This window comes from Trichomycterus rosablanca, chromosome 12, assembly GCF_030014385.1.
Source record: "Trichomycterus rosablanca isolate fTriRos1 chromosome 12, fTriRos1.hap1, whole genome shotgun sequence".
Taxonomy (NCBI): Eukaryota; Metazoa; Chordata; class Actinopteri; order Siluriformes; family Trichomycteridae; genus Trichomycterus; species Trichomycterus rosablanca.
Genome location: NC_085999.1, coordinates 436,560 through 454,785, shown reverse-complemented (window position 1 = coordinate 454,785; position 18,226 = coordinate 436,560). Strand labels below are relative to the sequence as shown.

General features: G+C 45.3%; 2 protein-coding genes across 5 annotated transcripts in view; one reads left to right on the top strand and one right to left on the bottom strand.

The window, feature by feature from the left end:
* The window catches only part of obsl1b (obscurin like cytoskeletal adaptor 1b), a 45,634-nt gene extending 43,462 nt beyond the window's left edge, over positions 1 to 2,172 (top strand). For all 4 annotated transcript variants that reach the window (XM_063006271.1, XM_063006272.1, XM_063006270.1 and 1 more), the window contains one exon: positions 1,420 to 2,172. In XM_063006271.1, coding sequence (XP_062862341.1) covers positions 1,420 to 1,423 — 4 coding nt within the window. In that variant the 3' untranslated portion in view covers positions 1,424 to 2,172. The remainder of the gene's footprint in view (positions 1 to 1,419) is intronic.
* A 4,676-nt stretch (positions 2,173 to 6,848) lies between these two features.
* LOC134324428 (uncharacterized) lies at positions 6,849 to 17,661 on the bottom strand. Its single transcript, XM_063006273.1, has 6 exons — positions 14,056 to 17,661; positions 12,884 to 12,985; positions 11,130 to 11,186; positions 8,718 to 8,810; positions 8,387 to 8,572; positions 6,849 to 7,251 (listed from the first exon to the last, which is right to left on the bottom strand). Exons 1-6 carry the CDS (start codon positions 17,305 to 17,307, stop codon positions 7,123 to 7,125), a joined length of 3,819 nt encoding a protein of 1,272 aa, XP_062862343.1. The 5' UTR covers positions 17,308 to 17,661; the 3' UTR covers positions 6,849 to 7,122.
* Between the last annotated feature and the right edge of the window lie 565 nt (positions 17,662 to 18,226).

The window sequence follows — 18,226 nt, the reverse complement described above, 5'->3', positions numbered from 1 at the left end:
GGCAGCTCAGTCAGTAGTGTAGTGAGAAGTGTGGGTGCTGCACAGCTCCAGGGGACTGAAGACACAAGATCAAACTTCACCTTCCACCACTGATGATTGTTTGGCACCATGTTCAAAATGAAACTGATGGTTGAATAATAGATGGATGGATGATGGATGATGGATGATGGATGAATGATAAATGGATGATGGATGATGGATGATGGATGATGGATGGATGGATGATAAATAGATGGATGATGGATGATTGATGGATGATGGATGATGGATGATGGATGATGGATGATTGATGGATGGATGATAAATGGATGGATGATGGATGATGGATGATGGATGGATGGATGGATGATGGATGATGGTTGGATGGATGGATGGATGATGGATGATAAATGGATGATGGATGATGGATGGATGATGGATGGATGGATGGATGGATGATAAATGGATGATGGATGGATGATAAATGGATGATGGATGGATGGATGATGGATGGATGATAAATGGATGATGGATGGATGGATGATGGATGATAAATGGATGGATGGATGATGGATGATGGATGATAAATGGATGATGGATGATAAATGGATGATGGATGGATGGATGATAAATGGATGATAAATGGATGATGGATGGATGGATGATGGATGGATGATAAATGGATGATGGATGATGGATGATGGATGATAAATGGATGGATGGATGATGGATGGATGATAAATGGATGATGGATGGATGGATGATGGATGGATGACAAATGGATGATGGATGATGGATGGATGGATGGATGATGGTTGGTTTGTTAATGGATGGACGACACAATGTTCTTTATCTTCACTATGAATCCCTCCCTCAGACGAGCCATCATTGTCCGTGTAGGTGCCCAGGTGGAAAGCAGAGCTGAGATTCGAACCTATGAGCTTGAGTCAGTGCTGGTGCCACTTGATCTCCCCTGTCATTCATTTAAAAGCACCAGACACAGACATGAATGGAAACTGAAGCTGCCCAACTACAAACACGCCCGAATATTCACCGCTTTATTCTGGTCAGTGGTAGATTAGTAATCAGAAGGTTGTCGGCTCACTCCCCACCAGTGCTAGATTGTCACTGTTGGGCTCCTGAGCGAGGCCCTTAACCCTCAGTTGCTCCGGCGGGTCCGGGAACTTCAGAATCAATGGGCACAATGGACAGGACGGCAATATAGGAGGAGTCCGAATCCCGGCGGTGCTGTCGGCCGTCCAGGCGTCCACACAGACACGATCGGCTGTATCTGGGCGGAAGGAGGGTGGATTGGCGTCCTGCCTTGTGCCCGGTGTTTCCTGCTGTGACCCTGACAAAACAAACTCAGTAAAACTTAGAATCTCCTTTTATTTCTGATTAAATCCTAAATCTGCTCTGACGTGTTTGTTTATCACACAGATGATCGTGAGTGACGTGGATCCGGATTTATTCTGCTGATGTTGTCTGTGAGGAGGCGAGAGGAGGCGAGAGGAGGCGAGAGGAGACGTGAGGAGGCGAGAGGAGGCGAGAGGAGACGTGAGGAGGCGAGAGGAGACGTGAGGAGGCGAGAGGAGGCGAGAGTGTTACTGTACTTTTGTAATGAAGCTTTTCTGTTTAATCATATTAAAATTATATTATTATTATTATTATTAATAAAATAAAATGAGCCACCTCTGTTTTGCACTGATCCTGAAGCTGTAATAAAACCAGGAGAGATTTAGACCGTTTTAGTGGAAGTAAAAGACGCCCCCCAACGTTCCAGGTTTGGTTTGATGATGGTTTAAGTGCTTCTCTGGATTTAATCCTGAATTTAATTGTAATTCCTGATAAAATTGTTTGTTTATTGTGAATAAACGCTGATTAAAATATCGTAAATAACGTCTAAGGAAAATAACAGAATCAATCACTCACTGATTCAATCACTCACTGATTCACTCAATCAATTAATCACTCACTCACTGATTCAATTAATTACTCACTGATTTAATAACTCACTAATCAAACACACTGATTTACTTACTGATTCAATCACTCAATAGACAATCACTCACTGATTCAATCACTTTAATCACTGATTCAATAACTCATTCACTGTATTAATTACTCACAGATTCATTTACTCATTGAATCAATCAATAAATGAATGAATCAATCACTGAATCAATCCCCCACTGATTCAATCATACTGATTCAATTACTCATTGACTGATTCAACCACTCACTCACTGACTTAATCACTCACTGATTCAATCACTGAAGACAGCATCATTTTCCTGTTATTTATGATGAAGTTCGTTGTTCATTACAGTAAAATAAAATTAATAATTACAGGTTTAATAGTGGGTTACATCTCTTAATTTAAACATGTTCTCTCCCCCCCCCATCATCATCATAAAAGAAGAAGCAAAATTACATCGTTAATGCCGAAATCGGTTCGTTATACGAATGAACAGACGTTAAAAACACAGAACGAATAAACGAACGAGCTTTTCGTTTACATGTGAGAACAAACGGCAGCAGAAGAATAAAATACAGAGAGCAGGAGGGCGTGAGAGCTAAATACATCATACACTTATTTACACACGTATACATGTGGAGAGGACGCCCTGTAGGAAAACCTGACGGGGTTAATCTGGGTTTATTTGCAGAGTCTCGTGTACATTGTCATGGAGCGGATTCAGACTTAAACCTGGTGATACGAGTCGTAACGATACGCAACATTCATGACACCATACGTACGTACAGGGGTGCGTTTGTACCACAATTAGCACAGAGGGTGGGGGGGGGGGGGGTCAGATAAAATCTGTGGGAATAATAAAAATAAATAAAAATACTTGGCTGATTATTTAGTATCGGTGTGGTTTTATATTAATGCTGTATAATCATAATATGATTATTTTGCTTTTGCATTCTTCTCACTCACTTTCTTATCCGCTTATCTGCTTATCCTATCCCAGCTTTTCAATGGGTGCAAGGCACACAGTAACATCCTGGACGGGGCGCCAGTCCATCGCAGGGAACACACACACACACACACTCATCTATAGGGTAATTCAGTGTCTCCAATTAACCTGACTGCATGTTTTTGTACTGTGGGAGGAAACCGGAGCTCCCGGAGGAAACCCACACAGACACGGGGAGAACATGCAAACTCCACACAGAAAGGACCCGGAGCCACAGTGCCGCCCTGCATTGTTTTTAATTATAAACTATTTATTTAGGGTTCTGTATGAATTAAATCCTAAATATGAATGATATAAATCAGTGCCGTCCGATTAATTTGAGACAAACTGTACAGCAGAGCACCAATCAAATCATTTCTCTGTAACCTGGTGTCAATTATAGAACCGAATCTCTTGAGTAAACACACAAACAGCACCACCCACCACCCAGGGACCAAGGACCTGAAAGTATAACGTCAAGGAATCAGGATGCTGGTTTTGGAAATGAAAATGTCTGCCTTGGCACAGTTTGTACGCCAAACCGGGCGTGGGACGTGCATCGATGTAAGCCCAGCATGAGATTCAAACCCCCTGATCTCAAGCTTATACCATTGGGCCACCCACTACATACAAACCCTGAAAAAACAGACTTGGAATTGAAAGGGCAGTACACACACTGTACTGAACTCACCACCAGAGGGCGCTGTTAACCCTTAAAAATAAAACACACAACATGACTTTAAGCACTGTGCTAAACTCACCACCAGAGGGCGCTGTTTATGCTTTTAAAAAAAACACAACATGGCTATGTACTGAACACCAGATGGCGCTGTTTATATAAAAATAATTACACAACATGGCATTGCACTGAGTTAAACTCACCACCAGAGGGCGCCTTTAATCCTAAAAAAAACCCCTACACATACGATTTTAAGCACTGTACTGAACTCACCACCAGGAGGCGCCGTTTAACCCTTAAAAACACACAACATGACTTTACTCAGAGATCAAAAGCTGCACTTCAGTCCAGTAATCTGAGATAAGAGCCTGTTAATCATAAACCAGTCCGAACTGGGATTCACTTTCAGGTCCAGTCTAAACGGCAGAGAGGTCAGATTTCATACTGGATCCGTGCGGGGTGGTGGACGCCGTATTTTACTCTGATAGGCGGCCATAAAAGAGTTCAGGAGGGTTCAAGTTAAATTAGGAGAGCTTCATGTTTTATACACAGAGCCCAAAACAGTGCAGACATGGTACTGGTACTGGAGTCAAGAAGGTTCAGCACTTTCCCACCACAAGGTTGCAGGTTCTCAGCCAGAAAAACTAAAATCGGTGCTGATCTGGTGCAGGATTAGAACTAATGATAGGTTCTAATAATTTGGCTCATCAGTACGTGCATGTTCAGTCAAACCGAGAATCCACCAGATCATCATACCTGCTAAAACAGTCCAACACATAAACCAGACGATTCACCACCATCATCATCATCCTCATCAAGAACGTCCACCAGTGGGTCTGTGTGTAACCCCAGCTCTCTCCCTACACAGACGCATTTCCCATCATCCTACACTCCCGAGAAGAGGGCGTGTCTAAATTCTTAGCTCCCTTAAAATGCTCCAACTGAGGCGCCTTAATTCTGAGTGATGATCCGACCGAATGACGAGGGAGCGTCCGACGCCTCCTCAGCGCCGAAGATCGATCCCAGCGTTCGGTGCGGCACGACTTTCCTCACAAAGAACTACAAACATGGCGGACAGATATAATGCGGAGCAACCAACAGAGTTCCTTTCACTTTATAGTGTAAATAAATTCGGATTGATGTGTAATCTGTATAAAGGTGTGATTATACGAGTGGGTTTATTTATATATTCAGGCTCGTGTGTAGGTAGAGCGTCTAAATAATCTGATTATGAGCTCCAGGTCTGATTAGAATCCTCTCTACTGAGGAGCTGATCAGGGAGGTACGGGGGAGCAGGGCGGGTCGATAGGTTCTCACACAGACCCACAGCGTCCATACTCACACTTACGGAAAAAATCCATCTGATACGATAACAACACGTAAACGTGCACGACATTCTGCTCACATTCTGAAAGCTCACAAAAAACAGATACACTATAGGGTCAAAAGTATTGGGACGCCTGACCGTGAGCTAACCCGTGAGGAGTTTCTTGGGTTTTTTTTAAAGAGCTTTTAGGGCCTTCCCTAAACTGTTGCTGCAAAGCCAGAAGCTTATAAGCATATTGTGTCCTTTATATGACTGATTTATTACACCTGTTAGTGACTGTTGTTGCAAAACACATGAATTCAGTCATTAGAAGAAGCGTCCCAATACTTTTGACCATACAGTGTGTGTGGCTGCCTCGGGTTCTAAAAACAAAACTAGTATTTTTCACTGGTCAGGGTCTAGGCGGACCCAGTTCGGTCAGGAAACACTGGGTCCAAAGCAGGTACATCCTACAAAAAGCAGGGCTTCGACCATCCCACCCTCAGACACAGCCAATCATGCCTGTGTAGGTGCCTGGCCGGCTGATAGCTAAAGTTCAGAGCGCCCAGCTTTATTTCATGACTTTATGACTGAGAAACTGGAACGAACTGGAACCACTACAGAGAGCCGTAAATAAAATGTGGAGGGGAAAATTTTGTGGGGGCTAAATAATCTGGGGCTGAGCTGAGGGGGGTGAACTTATAACCCATGAGAGGGGGAAGAGTGGGTGCAGCTCCAGGGTGCTTTAATTATTAGTAGACAAACTGTACAATCGGATAAGAGAACTCACAAATCCCTGTGATGTAATGAAGCCCCACCCGGGCGTGGCCACACCCAGCGCTAACAAGAACAGGCTCCACCACCCTGATTACTATAGGAAGCTTAATATATAAAGATGAATGAATGAATGCTATAAAGGTGCTTTTGTCTTTCCTCCAACAGCGTCATACTCGCTTCCCTTTCACACATGATTGTATTTTAACGCGACCCCTTCTCATCCCCCCGTACTTCGGTGGATCGGTGTGTGAGGTCGGTCTCACTCATGGAGAGTCACGCGCTGATCTCCACGCTCCTCCACTTCTACTAACCAGGGTCCTTACACAGCGTCCAAGACCCCGCCCACTTTTAGTCCCAGCAGACTAGTGGCCGATTGTGTCCACTAGAGGGCGCCCAGCCGACCGGTAGCAGAGCCGAGATTCAGAGTCTTTAAACGATTCACACACAGAGATCGAGAGCTGATTCTCGAAGCTCCAAAATCGTCTTGTGTGAATTTAATCTCGACCCAACGTCAGATTCCTTTTTTTTTTTTGTATAAAAATAGTGAAGATTATTGAATAATTAATTAAGGCACCTCATTATCACCCCTGATTACCTCCAACATCTGGATTCATACACGTTCATAATCCTACAGCAGAAATACGATTAAAAATGATAAAAAGTCCTTTTCTGGATCTTTGGCACAATTTACTTGAACTCCGGTGGAAGCTCTGTGGTTAAGGCACTGCACGTGTGATCAGAAGGTCGCCGGTTCAATCCCCGCTCTTGGCAATTTGCCACTTGTTAACCGATTCGTGCCCCAAGCAAGGAAGTCCATCAAACATCAGAGGAGCGTCCTAAACGCCGTGAACGTAAATCTAAACGTGTGTACGAGCCGCCCCCCAGCCTGTTCTGGAATGGACGTTAATCCCACCGGGGAGAAATTCTGGTTGTCCAGGACAAAAAAAACTCCCAAAAACTCTGAAACCCCCCCGTCTGCTTTATCTGCTGCCCTCCAGTCACCGACACCAACCATCGAAACCGTCTGTAAAGTCTTTAAGAAAATCGTTTGATTAAAAATCAGCAAGAATTATTTCAGTTTCCCTCGACCGGACAGAAAAGTACAGATGTGTTACAGAACCACGAAATAACACGAATTCAAGTGTTAAAATTCCATACGCTGCTTTTTTTTAATGTGTGTGTGTGTGTGTGTGTGTGTGTGTGTGTGATGAAGCAGTCCTTCACAGTTCCATCGTGTTTATACCGAGTTCCCGTCAGCGCTTCGCCTCTCCGGCGACTCTCCTTCCAATGGAATTCTGGGTAGGCGATGAGGAGCGAGCCGGCAGTGGATCCCGTGTAGCGGGGAAGCGGCGTTCCGAAGCGCCGGCCTCCCCGGCGTGGTGACGAGCGCCGCCCCGTGCGCTGCCCGTGCCGCGGCGCTAGCTGCTAGTCCTCTGCTGTTTCAGCACGGCGTAAACGTCGTCCACTTTACTCAGTCTCTCGAAAAACGGGATCAGGTCCAGCAGCTCGGTGTCGGACATGTCGTCGAACCAGGACGCCACGGGAACCTGGAGGGGGGGAACGCACAAATATACGAGCGCGGTGAAGAGCGTGGTACAGTTATAGTGTCTGTAGTGTCTGAAAAGTTCCAATTCATCCCAAATGTGCTTCACAGGGCTGAGATTCCTTCACATGGGACAGGTCCTTCCCTAAACCGTTGCAGACCATGTACTGTGTGTGGCTCTGACAACTACTGTCCATATACTTTTGGCCATATAACATAGAAACAATGAAACAATGGGCACAAGTGTGTATTTCCTATTTTGGGTGGACGTACAACAGCACAGACGGTTAACAGGCAGTGATTGTATACCCACAGTGCTCATAAAATGGCCTGCACAGTGTAGCTGTACCTAATAAAGTGCTCAGGCAGTTGTGTAGGGATCACTAGTGCCCTATCACCCGAACATACCCACCGACCCAGCATCCAAACAGACCAAGATCCAGAACAGAGGTTCAAGCATTCACTAGATACAGGCACGTGGGCTTGTGAGCGCTTCAGAAAGCCGTCGCTACATAACACGGTCCGCTACAGCTGCAACTAACACAACCTGAATCTCTATTACACCAAGTTACCAAGTTCTCTGGGCCCGAGCTCATCTCAGATGGACCGGAAGACAGTGGACACCTGTGCTGTGGTCAAACGAGTTCACAAAATAGACGTAGAGTGCTCTGTGCCAAATATGAAAAGGACCATCTGGACTGTTATCAGTGAAAGGTGCAAAAGGGGGGGGGTTAGGGTTAGGGTTATCAGCGCCCACAGCATGGGTGACCTGCACATGGGTGAAGGTGCCACTGATGCTGAGGTGTATTTTAGGATTTTAGAGACACATGATGCCAGTCAGTGCCAGGCTTCAGTCTGTACACACAACAACACAGAGTGCGTGTGCTCGAGCGGCCTGCCTGCAGTCCACATCTGTCTCCTATAGTAAACGTCCAGCGCATCATGAAGAGGAGAATCAGACGACGGCGAGCACCGACGGGATTAATAGGAACACTGACGGAACACAGGGTGGAACACGCCCCCGTCCTGACTTTTCTGGAGTCTGTTACAGCATCAAATTCTAAACGTGGTTCTATTTACAAACTAGACTGAAGCTGATGGGTGAGCCGTGTATAAATGTGTGAGCGTGAGACACGTACGGCGTTGTCCGGGTGGAAGATGTACGACGCGGGCGAGTTGTCCACGATGATGACCTTGTTGAGGTCTCTGCCCAGGCGGCTCAGGTCCTTCACGTAGTTTCCACGGTGGAACACGCAGGACTCCCGAAAGAGCCGACAGCGGAACGCGCCCCACTTATCCAGCAGGTCTGAGACCGGGTCGGCGTACTGGTACAGAGAGAAAACCAGAGTTATGATTATCACACACACACACACACACACACACACACACACACACACACACACACACACACACACACACACACACACACACACTCTCACACACGTTATATACTCAGGTTAGAGTGTTTACCTTAGCTAAGCTGGCTGTGAACAACACACACTCAAATAATTCACCCATCCGCTTCAGGAACTCGTCAACATGAGGCCGCTTCAGCACGTATACCTGAAATAATAATATATATATTAATAATAATAATAATAATATACACTGTACATAACATATAATCATTTCATTATACCTAAAAATACTACATTACATGAAAAACATTACAGAAAAAATATGTACTATATACTATAAAATAATACCATACAGTGAATTGCTTTATACAATGTACTACATATACCATACTTTTACTGTATGTGTATATATATAGTCAATACATGTGATTAATATATAATATATTTGATATAAAGTGCATTAATATAAATATAATATAACATATATGCATATAGTACAGTAAAATATAATATATACACTTAATATAAATATTAAAGTATTACTTACTTACTTACTTAAAGATATAATTTATTATAGATAATATACCAAGTATATATATTAAAATATATAGTACAAAATATAGTCAAATTCAACATTTATATAATGTACAATAAAAATACATAAAACAAATACTTTATATGTATATACAGGGCAGTTGTAGTCTTGCGGTTAAGGTACTGGACTAGTAATCAAAATGTCACTAGTTCAAACCCCACCACTGCCAGGTTGCCACTGTTGGGCCCTTGAGCGAGGCCCTTAACCCTCAATTGCTTAGACAGTACACTGTCACACTACTGTAAATCACTTTGGATAAAGCGTCTCCTAAATGCTGTAATTATATGTCATGACCTTGGACCTTTAAAGCTAACTCAAACACGGTATATAAAGATTTTAGTGCAGCGTTTAATCGTCCTCATAAAACGTTTGGATTATCACAGAGATCTGGGTCAGCCAAACGCTTAACGATGCCGACGGTCTCATTCCTGACCCAAGTCATCCTGAATAGGCTCTCCCCACATCACAAGCCTATCCTGGATTACTTGAACCAGGCCAAGAGGCCAGGACGCGTTCTCTGTGCCGTCCACGCCCGGCCGAGTCCCGACGGAGGGCCACGCCCGGCCGGTTCTGCCCTCTCACGCTCGATCCGTTTCATCAGGGTACAGAAATAACCCTCGTCTGCTCAGAACCGTCAACAGAGGCGACACGGAACTGTCAGGTAACACCAGGGAATAAACCAGAGTCCTAAACCCAGTAAAACCTCGGAACAGAACCAGTACGGTGATACTGGGAGAAGTGGCTGCAGTCCATGTTAGTCCTCATCATGCATTTGGAGATGATTATGATTATTTATTATATTTCCATTTTAAATCTCACGCTCAGCACCATCAGGAATAAAAGTGTAAGATTTATAATGTTATAAATTCCGCTGGTGTACTGGAGCTGGATCAGGTTTATGAGCTGCTCTTTAAGACTTTTATTGCTAATAAACCACAATTAAATCTCTCGCTGTAAAGCCAGTAACAGAGCCGGAACCTTCTACTGTACCACTGTATTCCAGTCAGAGCATATTTATAAAATAAAAGCTGTCCTATTAATTACTCTATTTATTTATTAGGATTATAACGTGAACTCTTGGTTCCATTCATGACAGGAACGGTAGTTACTCATTACACAAGATTCATCAGTTCAGGTTTAATATCAAACACAGTCATGGACGGTTTAAAATCTCTAATTAATCTGACTGCATGTCTTTGGACTGTGGGAGGAAACCGGAGCTCCCGGAGGAAACCCACGCAGACACGAAGAGAACATGCAAACTCCACACAGAAAGGACCCGGACCGCCCCACCTGGGGATCGAACCCAGGACCTTCTCGCTGTGAGACGACAGTGCTACCCACCCTGGTCCTGAACCCGCACGTTTATTCAGCATCTCGTTTCGTGTTTGTCGATGCTGAGACTCGGTGGGACTCGGTACACGTGGAGTGTGAGATAAATAAACATAAGCATGATAAGTAGATTTCATAGATTTACATCATGGTTTTACCTGTCAGTGATTTTATAGTATTATTACAGTACAGGGGAACCTGGATTGAACGGACTAAAAGTGGGGAGCACTGATCTGTAAAACGAGGTTGTTTTTATCCAGTGGGTGTGATAATATACGCAAGCACAGCACTACAGTCCACAAAAGTGCTAAACATGAACATAAACAGTAACATGAAGAACGTAAACAGATCTATAAATCTGTTCTGGGACTCAGTAATAACTCTCGCTCTCCTTCAGCCGTGACAGAGAGGTGAAAGAACTCGTCTGAACCGGTTAATGCACTGTGGATCCACGTTCCATTTCTACATGACACTAACACGTACACAACACCCCCGATGTAAATCCTTAAATACTAATTCTATACATTTAGTTCTGTAACCATAATTCATTCATTAATGAGGTGAATAAACGAGCTGTGAGAGCTGCAGTGTGATTACCTGATGTACGGCTCCATCAATCTCCACTGGAATGATAAAATCAGCGTTGTTCACCGGCTAATAACATAAAAACATTAAATAATAAATAATAAATCATCTAACATGAGAAACAAGAATGTAATACTGATCATCAAACTTATATATTATACACACACACACCACACACACACACACACACACACCTACTGCAGTCTTTGCAATTTAGGTATTAATAATACAAATCATCTAATCATAAAGCTTTTTATAATGTATATATGTAAAAAAATAATAATAATAAACAATAATAATAATAGTTAATCATAATAAATGATAACATTTCAACTCAATAATAATAAGAGATTTATTAATATTAATAATAATAACAACAATAACATTTAATAACATATTTAATAATAATAATAACAATAATAAAATAAACTGGTATTTAATCATAATAACATTTATGATTATTATAGCAATTGCATTTAATAATAATAATATTTAAACTTAATAATAATAATAAATTATGTTTAATAATAAATCATCATGCTATTTATATATTATATATAAAATATTAATATTCAATCATAATAGTTCATGATTATAATAGTTAATAATATATTTTACTTATATTTATTAAAAATTAATAAATTAGTTAATAATAATCATAATAGTAATTGTATTTATTATTCATAATAATATTTAAACGTAATAATATATTTACTGCTACAACTAGTAATAATAATAATCATCAACATGATCATATTTTAAAAATAATAACAGTTAAAATAATGAAAGTAAATACTATTAAATAATGATATTTAATAATGTGTATATGTAACAATAATTATTATGACTTAATTATAATAATTATAATTGTATTTATTATTAGTAATAATATTTAAACTTAATATATTTACTACTAATAATAACAACAATAATAATATTAATAATTAATAATAATAATATTAATAATAAAATAATATTTATAATAATAATAATAATAATAATAATAATAACAATAATAATAATAATAACAATAATAATAATAATAATAACAATAATAATAATAATAACAATAATAATAATAAGACTGGGTTCAGTAACGGCTCGGGTTCGACTGTGGTGTTAAATTTAGGGTGATGATCACGTTCCTGCTCTCAGAGATCACAGAGCTCAACAATCTCATAACCACCCGGACGTATTTACAGCACCGTAAACATCTCACACCGCCCCGCCGCTAATAACTACTGCCCCGCTAATGACCGCCGCCACCCCGCGCTATCTTTAGATCTTCAGCGATCTTCTAAGAAGATTTAGGAGTGCGTCTGTGGGAATTGTTTGCTCATTCGTACAGAAGAGCATTTGTGAGGTCAGACACTGATGTTCATGATATGAGAGGGGCCAGGCTCACAGTCTACGACTACGGTTTTAAGAACTTATACATCTGCACCCTGGTCATGTACAGTGACACTAATCCACTTTTGTGATCTTTTATAAGTTTATTTTATTTATATTATTTTTATTTTATTATTTTATCCCCCCCATCATGCGTGTATGAATCTGAGAGTACAGCGTGTACAGAATCGTCTGCGTGCTGAGTGAATTATCTCTGCTGAACGCCGGGTGTCGGGTATCCGGACGCGACCTTCCAGTCCATACCACCCCGTCTCCGTGCCGCGCGCTGGTTTACCCGCCCGTGTTCCGCGGATCCCCGCCGACGGGTGATCATGATCCGCCCGGTGTAAGAGCGCCGCAGGGAATTCAAACCCTACCTTGAAGGAGCTGTGCACCAGCGTCTCGTCCAGGTCGATCACCACGCAGATCTTCCCCGCGTCCTTGGACTTGATCTGAGGAAGAAGAGGCTTGGCTGGGACCTGCAGACACACGTACAGGGAGCACGACGTTAAAACCAATGCAGAGACTACCCGGTGACTACGAGTGGTACTGTAACACAAACAGGTTCACAGCAGTACTCACAGAGGGGGGAAAATGCACTTCTGCTTAATAAATGTGTCAGTTTATGTATAAATCAACCACAAGGGGGCAGAAAAACGCAGTTTGATTTTATTCTGGACGGGATCATGTGACCGACACTGCACTGTACGCTCAAAAGTATGTGGACGCCCCTTCTAATGACTGAATTTATGTGTTTCAGCCACAACAGTTGCTCACAGGTGTAATAAATCAGTCATATAAAGTTTAAAAGATCCTGGCTTTGTAGCAACAGTTTAGGGAAGGTCCTTTTGTGTTCCAGAATGTCTCGAGAAACTCCAGTGTCCTGCACAGAGCCCTGACCTCAGCTCCACTTAAAAGCTCTGGGATGAACCGGAACATCGACCGATCGATCAGCGTCCAGCCGCGCAAACGCTGAACAGGCACAAATTCCCACACACAGACACACTTCATACATATGCGATCCTTCCAGCTAGAACAACAGAGAAGCTTCTCACAAGACTTCTGTGTGTGGGAATTTGTGCCCGTTCATACTGGTTAAGAAAGCCTCAGTTGGTGTTCCGGTTCATTCCATTTACATTTTAGGCATTTAGCAGACGCTTTTATCCAAAGTGACTTACAGTCTAAGCAATTGAGGGTTAAGGGCCTTGCTCAAGGGCCCAACAGTGGCAACCTGGCAGCGATGGGGCTTGAACCAGCGACCTTTTGATTACTAGTCAAGTACCGTAACCACTAGGCTACACCTGCCCTAGAGCTGTTGAGTGGGGCTGAGGTCAGGGCTCTGTGCAGGACACTATAGCAATTATACAGTCATCCTGGTACCAGAACGGACCTTCCCTAAACTGTTGCTGCACAGTCAGACACTTATAAGCATGTCAATTCCTTTATATGATTGATTTATTCCCCCTGTTATTGATTGTCGTGGTTGAATCACATGAACTTAACACTCAGAAGTGGTTTCTGATGCAGCAGCACCTCTGGACCGTCGTACCTGCTCTACAGGTATCACACAGAATTCACATTCACAGAATTCTGGGTAATCGTCCTCGTCCTCGTCCGAGGCCTCGGTGTCTTCGGAAGTGTCTCCGTGTTCCGCTGGGGGCTGAATAAAGCCGCCACGCCCGCTATCGTCCGTTCTGGAGACTTGATGTATTAATCCGATCGGTTCCTCACAGCGTTCCTCGTGGTCCTCAGCGTCCGGCTGTGGAGCCTCCATGTCACTGCAGGTCTCCGGCTCGTCCACGGCCACGTCTCTGTGGGTGTCCGGCTCATCGACAGTCACGTCTCTGCAGGTCTCCGGCTCGTCTATGACCACGTCTCTGCAGGTCTCCAGCTCGTCCACGGTCACGTCTCTGCAGGTCTCCAGCTCGTCTATGACCACGTCTCTGCAGGTCTCCAGCTCGTCTATGACCACGTCTCTGCAGGTCTCCAGCTCGTCTATGACCACGTCTCTGTGGGTCTCCAGCTCGTCCACGGTCACGTCTCTGCAGGTCTCCAGCTCGTCTATGACCACGTCTCTGCAGGTCTCCAGCTCGTCTATGACCACGTCTCTGCAGGTCTCCGGCTCGTCTATGACCACGTCTCTGCAGGTCTCCAGCTCGTCTATGACCACGTCTCTGCGGGTCTCCAGCTCGTCCACGGTCACGTCTCTGTGGGTCTCCAGCTCGTCTATGACCACGTCTCTGTGGGTCTCCAGCTCATCCACGGTCACGTCTCTGCAGGTCTCCAGCTCGTCTATGACCACGTCTCTGTGGGTCTCCAGCTCGTCTATGACCACGTCTCGGCAGGTCTCCAGCTCGTCTATGACCACATCTCTGCAGGTCTCCAGCTCGTCCACATCTCTGCAGGTATCTGGCTCGTCCACGGTCACGTCTCTGCAGGTCTCCAGCTCGACTACGACCACGTCTCTGCAGGTCTCCAGCTCGACTATGACCACGTCTCTGCAGGTCTTCAGCTCGTCCACGTCTCTGCAGGTATCTGGCTCATCCACGGTCACGTCATCTTCAGCTTCAGTTAATATGCAGAGGTTCTCAACACGAACTTCCGGATCTTCATCAGCAAACGTAGAAGCTTCATCATATTCCAGGGGAGACGTAGAAGTATCAGATGGTCTACCAGCGTCTCCTTCCACCTGGGACTCTCCAGAGAAATGATCCTGCTGTGCCTGTTCTACGTGATCGAGAACGTCCTTATCAGCAGATCTGGAGACCTCTGTAAACATCTCAGAGGCTTCTGGAGACGTTTCATGTTCAGGACTGGAATCCGAGGCGTCTTCAAGCTCGGTGGGAAATCCACAAATTTCTTCTACAGCCCCAACTGGCTCATGGGAATCAACAACCTCTTGATCTTTTTCTTCATCATCAATGATTTCAGAGTCTTGACCCTCCATGACTTCAAAAAAGGTCCTCAGGTCTTCTCCATCCTTCTGATTCAATGCAAATCCTTTAACATGACCGGTTCCTGTAGGTTCTTGGTAAGTTCTTTGACTCAGACTCTGACCTGACTCTAGAGATAATCCAGAACACAGAGCTTCTGCGTAGGATTTCTTCAGATTCTTCTCTGTGGTGTCACATTCCAGGACACATTTCAGATCTTCTTCAGGTCCATCTCGCTCATCGTGGTCGTGTTCCTCTGAGGCATCACTACAAACACTATAATCCTCACATGAATCTTGGACGCTGCTGGAGAAACTCTGCTCACGTTCATCATGATCGACCCGGTCTGGAAGAGTTTCCTCTGGCTCTGGGTCATGAGCGCAGCTTTTGAAGGACACGTCCGTTTCTGTGCTACCTTGGCTTTTACCGTCCATACAGTCAGCGTAATCCTCCTCGCTAGATTCATCCAGCGAAGACGCTTGGACGAGCGACTCCTCAGCGCTCTTCTCATCACAGCCGGGTTTTAAAGTTTCATCCTCAAGATCTCCTGAAGGAACGTCATACTCCACCGGTGCGTTTTCCATCGCGGCGCATTCTTCACAAAGCACAACCAGCTCGTCCGAGGATTGAACCTCGATCTCGGAGCCCTCGCTGTCCTGACCGGACGGTCCGGGGCTGGGGTCGCGGCTCTGCTCTTCGGGGTCATCCCGGTTCATGAAGGTGTCGTTCGGATGGGCGTCGACGGCGAGGAACTGAGAGAGCCAGCGAGCCTCGAAAGTCTCCATCGATCCGAGAAACATCATATCGCAATCTAGGCGGCGTTTGATGTCACCAGTGTCACGTTTTGGAACAACGTCTTCTCTGGGAAGGACGGAGCACTGTTGCAGGTCTTCTGAACAATTGAGAGGTTCCAACGCTTCAGAGGTGTCAGGTCGTTCAAGGGCGTCACGTCTCTCAAAGTACTTTCCGCATCGTGAGCACTGTTCCATCACGGTCTCAGCACCTTCTGCTTCATCTCCAAAGAACTCATCATAGTCCTCGTGTTGATCGCTTTCAGGAATCGGCGTCTGCTCCGAGAGGTCTTCAGGAAGTTCCTCCGAGAACTGGCTCGGATCTGAGCTTTCAGACGAGCTGGTGTAGGATTCAGAGTCAACTTCCGCAGGCAACTCGGAGTCACCGGTGGTTCCTGTTTGACTGGCAAGTGTTTGCTCCTCAAGGGACCCAGAAAGTTCACTGTCCAAGCTTTCACTGAAGGGTTCGAGACCGTCCTCATGGGACTCGGTAATCACGGTTTGATCACAAAGCTCACATTCCTCCAATAATCCACAGAGCTCCGAGTCCGGTTCCGGTACCGCGTTTAGATCCTGTGAGGTGCATTGTGGGTACAAATCCAAATCATAAAAGTCTACAGACTGTTCTAACAGGGGTTCGAGTTCAGGTTCACGCTCACAAAGTGTTTCAGGTCGCGTCCAAGCGTGATCCTGCTCATAAAGCCGACAGAGATCCGGCATGACCTGGAGCGGAGTGAACGCCTCGTGGTTCTCACAGAGTTCAGAACTTTCTCTCTCGGTGGAGACGGTACAGTGACAGCCTCCAGGGTGAGACTCGCCGGGGTCGGGGTCGGGGTCACATTCGGACGAGCTGCTGCTCTCAGAAGAATCTAGAGAGTCCTGCTCTGATAATCCACCCATGAATCGCCCGTTTGTAACGTACTCGCCGGCGTGCTGCACCACCGGGTCCACGGACGTCTCCTGTTCTGCAGGAATCCGGCTCAGCTCTCCGCCGGCGGGAATCGAAGACTCGCGCTCCTCTTTCGGACGGTCTTGCCGCGAGACCTTGGCGGCGTCGTAGCACAGTTCGGCGGGCATCCTGGGTTTAGCGCGGCGTCTCGTAAAGAAGCCGGAAGTATCCAGGTACGTCGCGACGTTCCGCTCCAAAATCAGTTCGGTATCCACGACGCGCTCCAGATGTTCGGAAACGAATCCCCGCGCTATACGAAGCCCCCGGGGGGGGACATGGTCCGGCGGCGTCTGGCCGCGCAGGGGACTCGTGACGGTCTGCGGATTCGCTGAGACGGCAGGCTGCTCGGGACGCCAGCAGCAGAGCGCACGTCGACATGACGAGGAGGAGCAGATCGGCTCTCCGGGCCACGTCTCGGCCCCCTTCAGGAGAGCCGGGGGGTTATTTTGGGGGGCTTCAGAGATGTGACGAATAACTCCTGGAATATCGGGTCACTATAATAAGCTGAAGGCGGCATAAATCTGAAACGGACACCCAGGAGCATCCAAACCACCTGATGAGCCTCCAACCACTCGCTACCCTGCTGGTTTAGGTATTTTAGGGAGGGGGGGGGGGGGGGGGGGGGGGGGGGTTGTGATCGAGTCCCGTCTCTGAACTCCGCCCGATCGTGTCCACACACACACACACACACACACACACACACACACACACACACACACGGGTTACGTTCTCGCGCTGCTTCACAAATTACACGCTCATGTCACATAGTGTGAAATCACATAGTGTGAGTGCAGCGCGGATCGTTTTACGTGGGGTTCAGATTTCGGTGGGTATTGGGAACAGCGGGGGGGGGGGGGGGGGGGGGAATATATTTCCTGTATCAGGAAATACAAACGATCAATATTTACAATCTGATTGTTAACGAATGCACATACGCGTAACCCTGCATCCACACCGGCAGCATCATCTTCGCCTGTGCGTGTCTGGTCGCCATGGTTTCACCGTGGTACGGGTGGTACTTTACCGTCTCGTAACTACAGGACGACC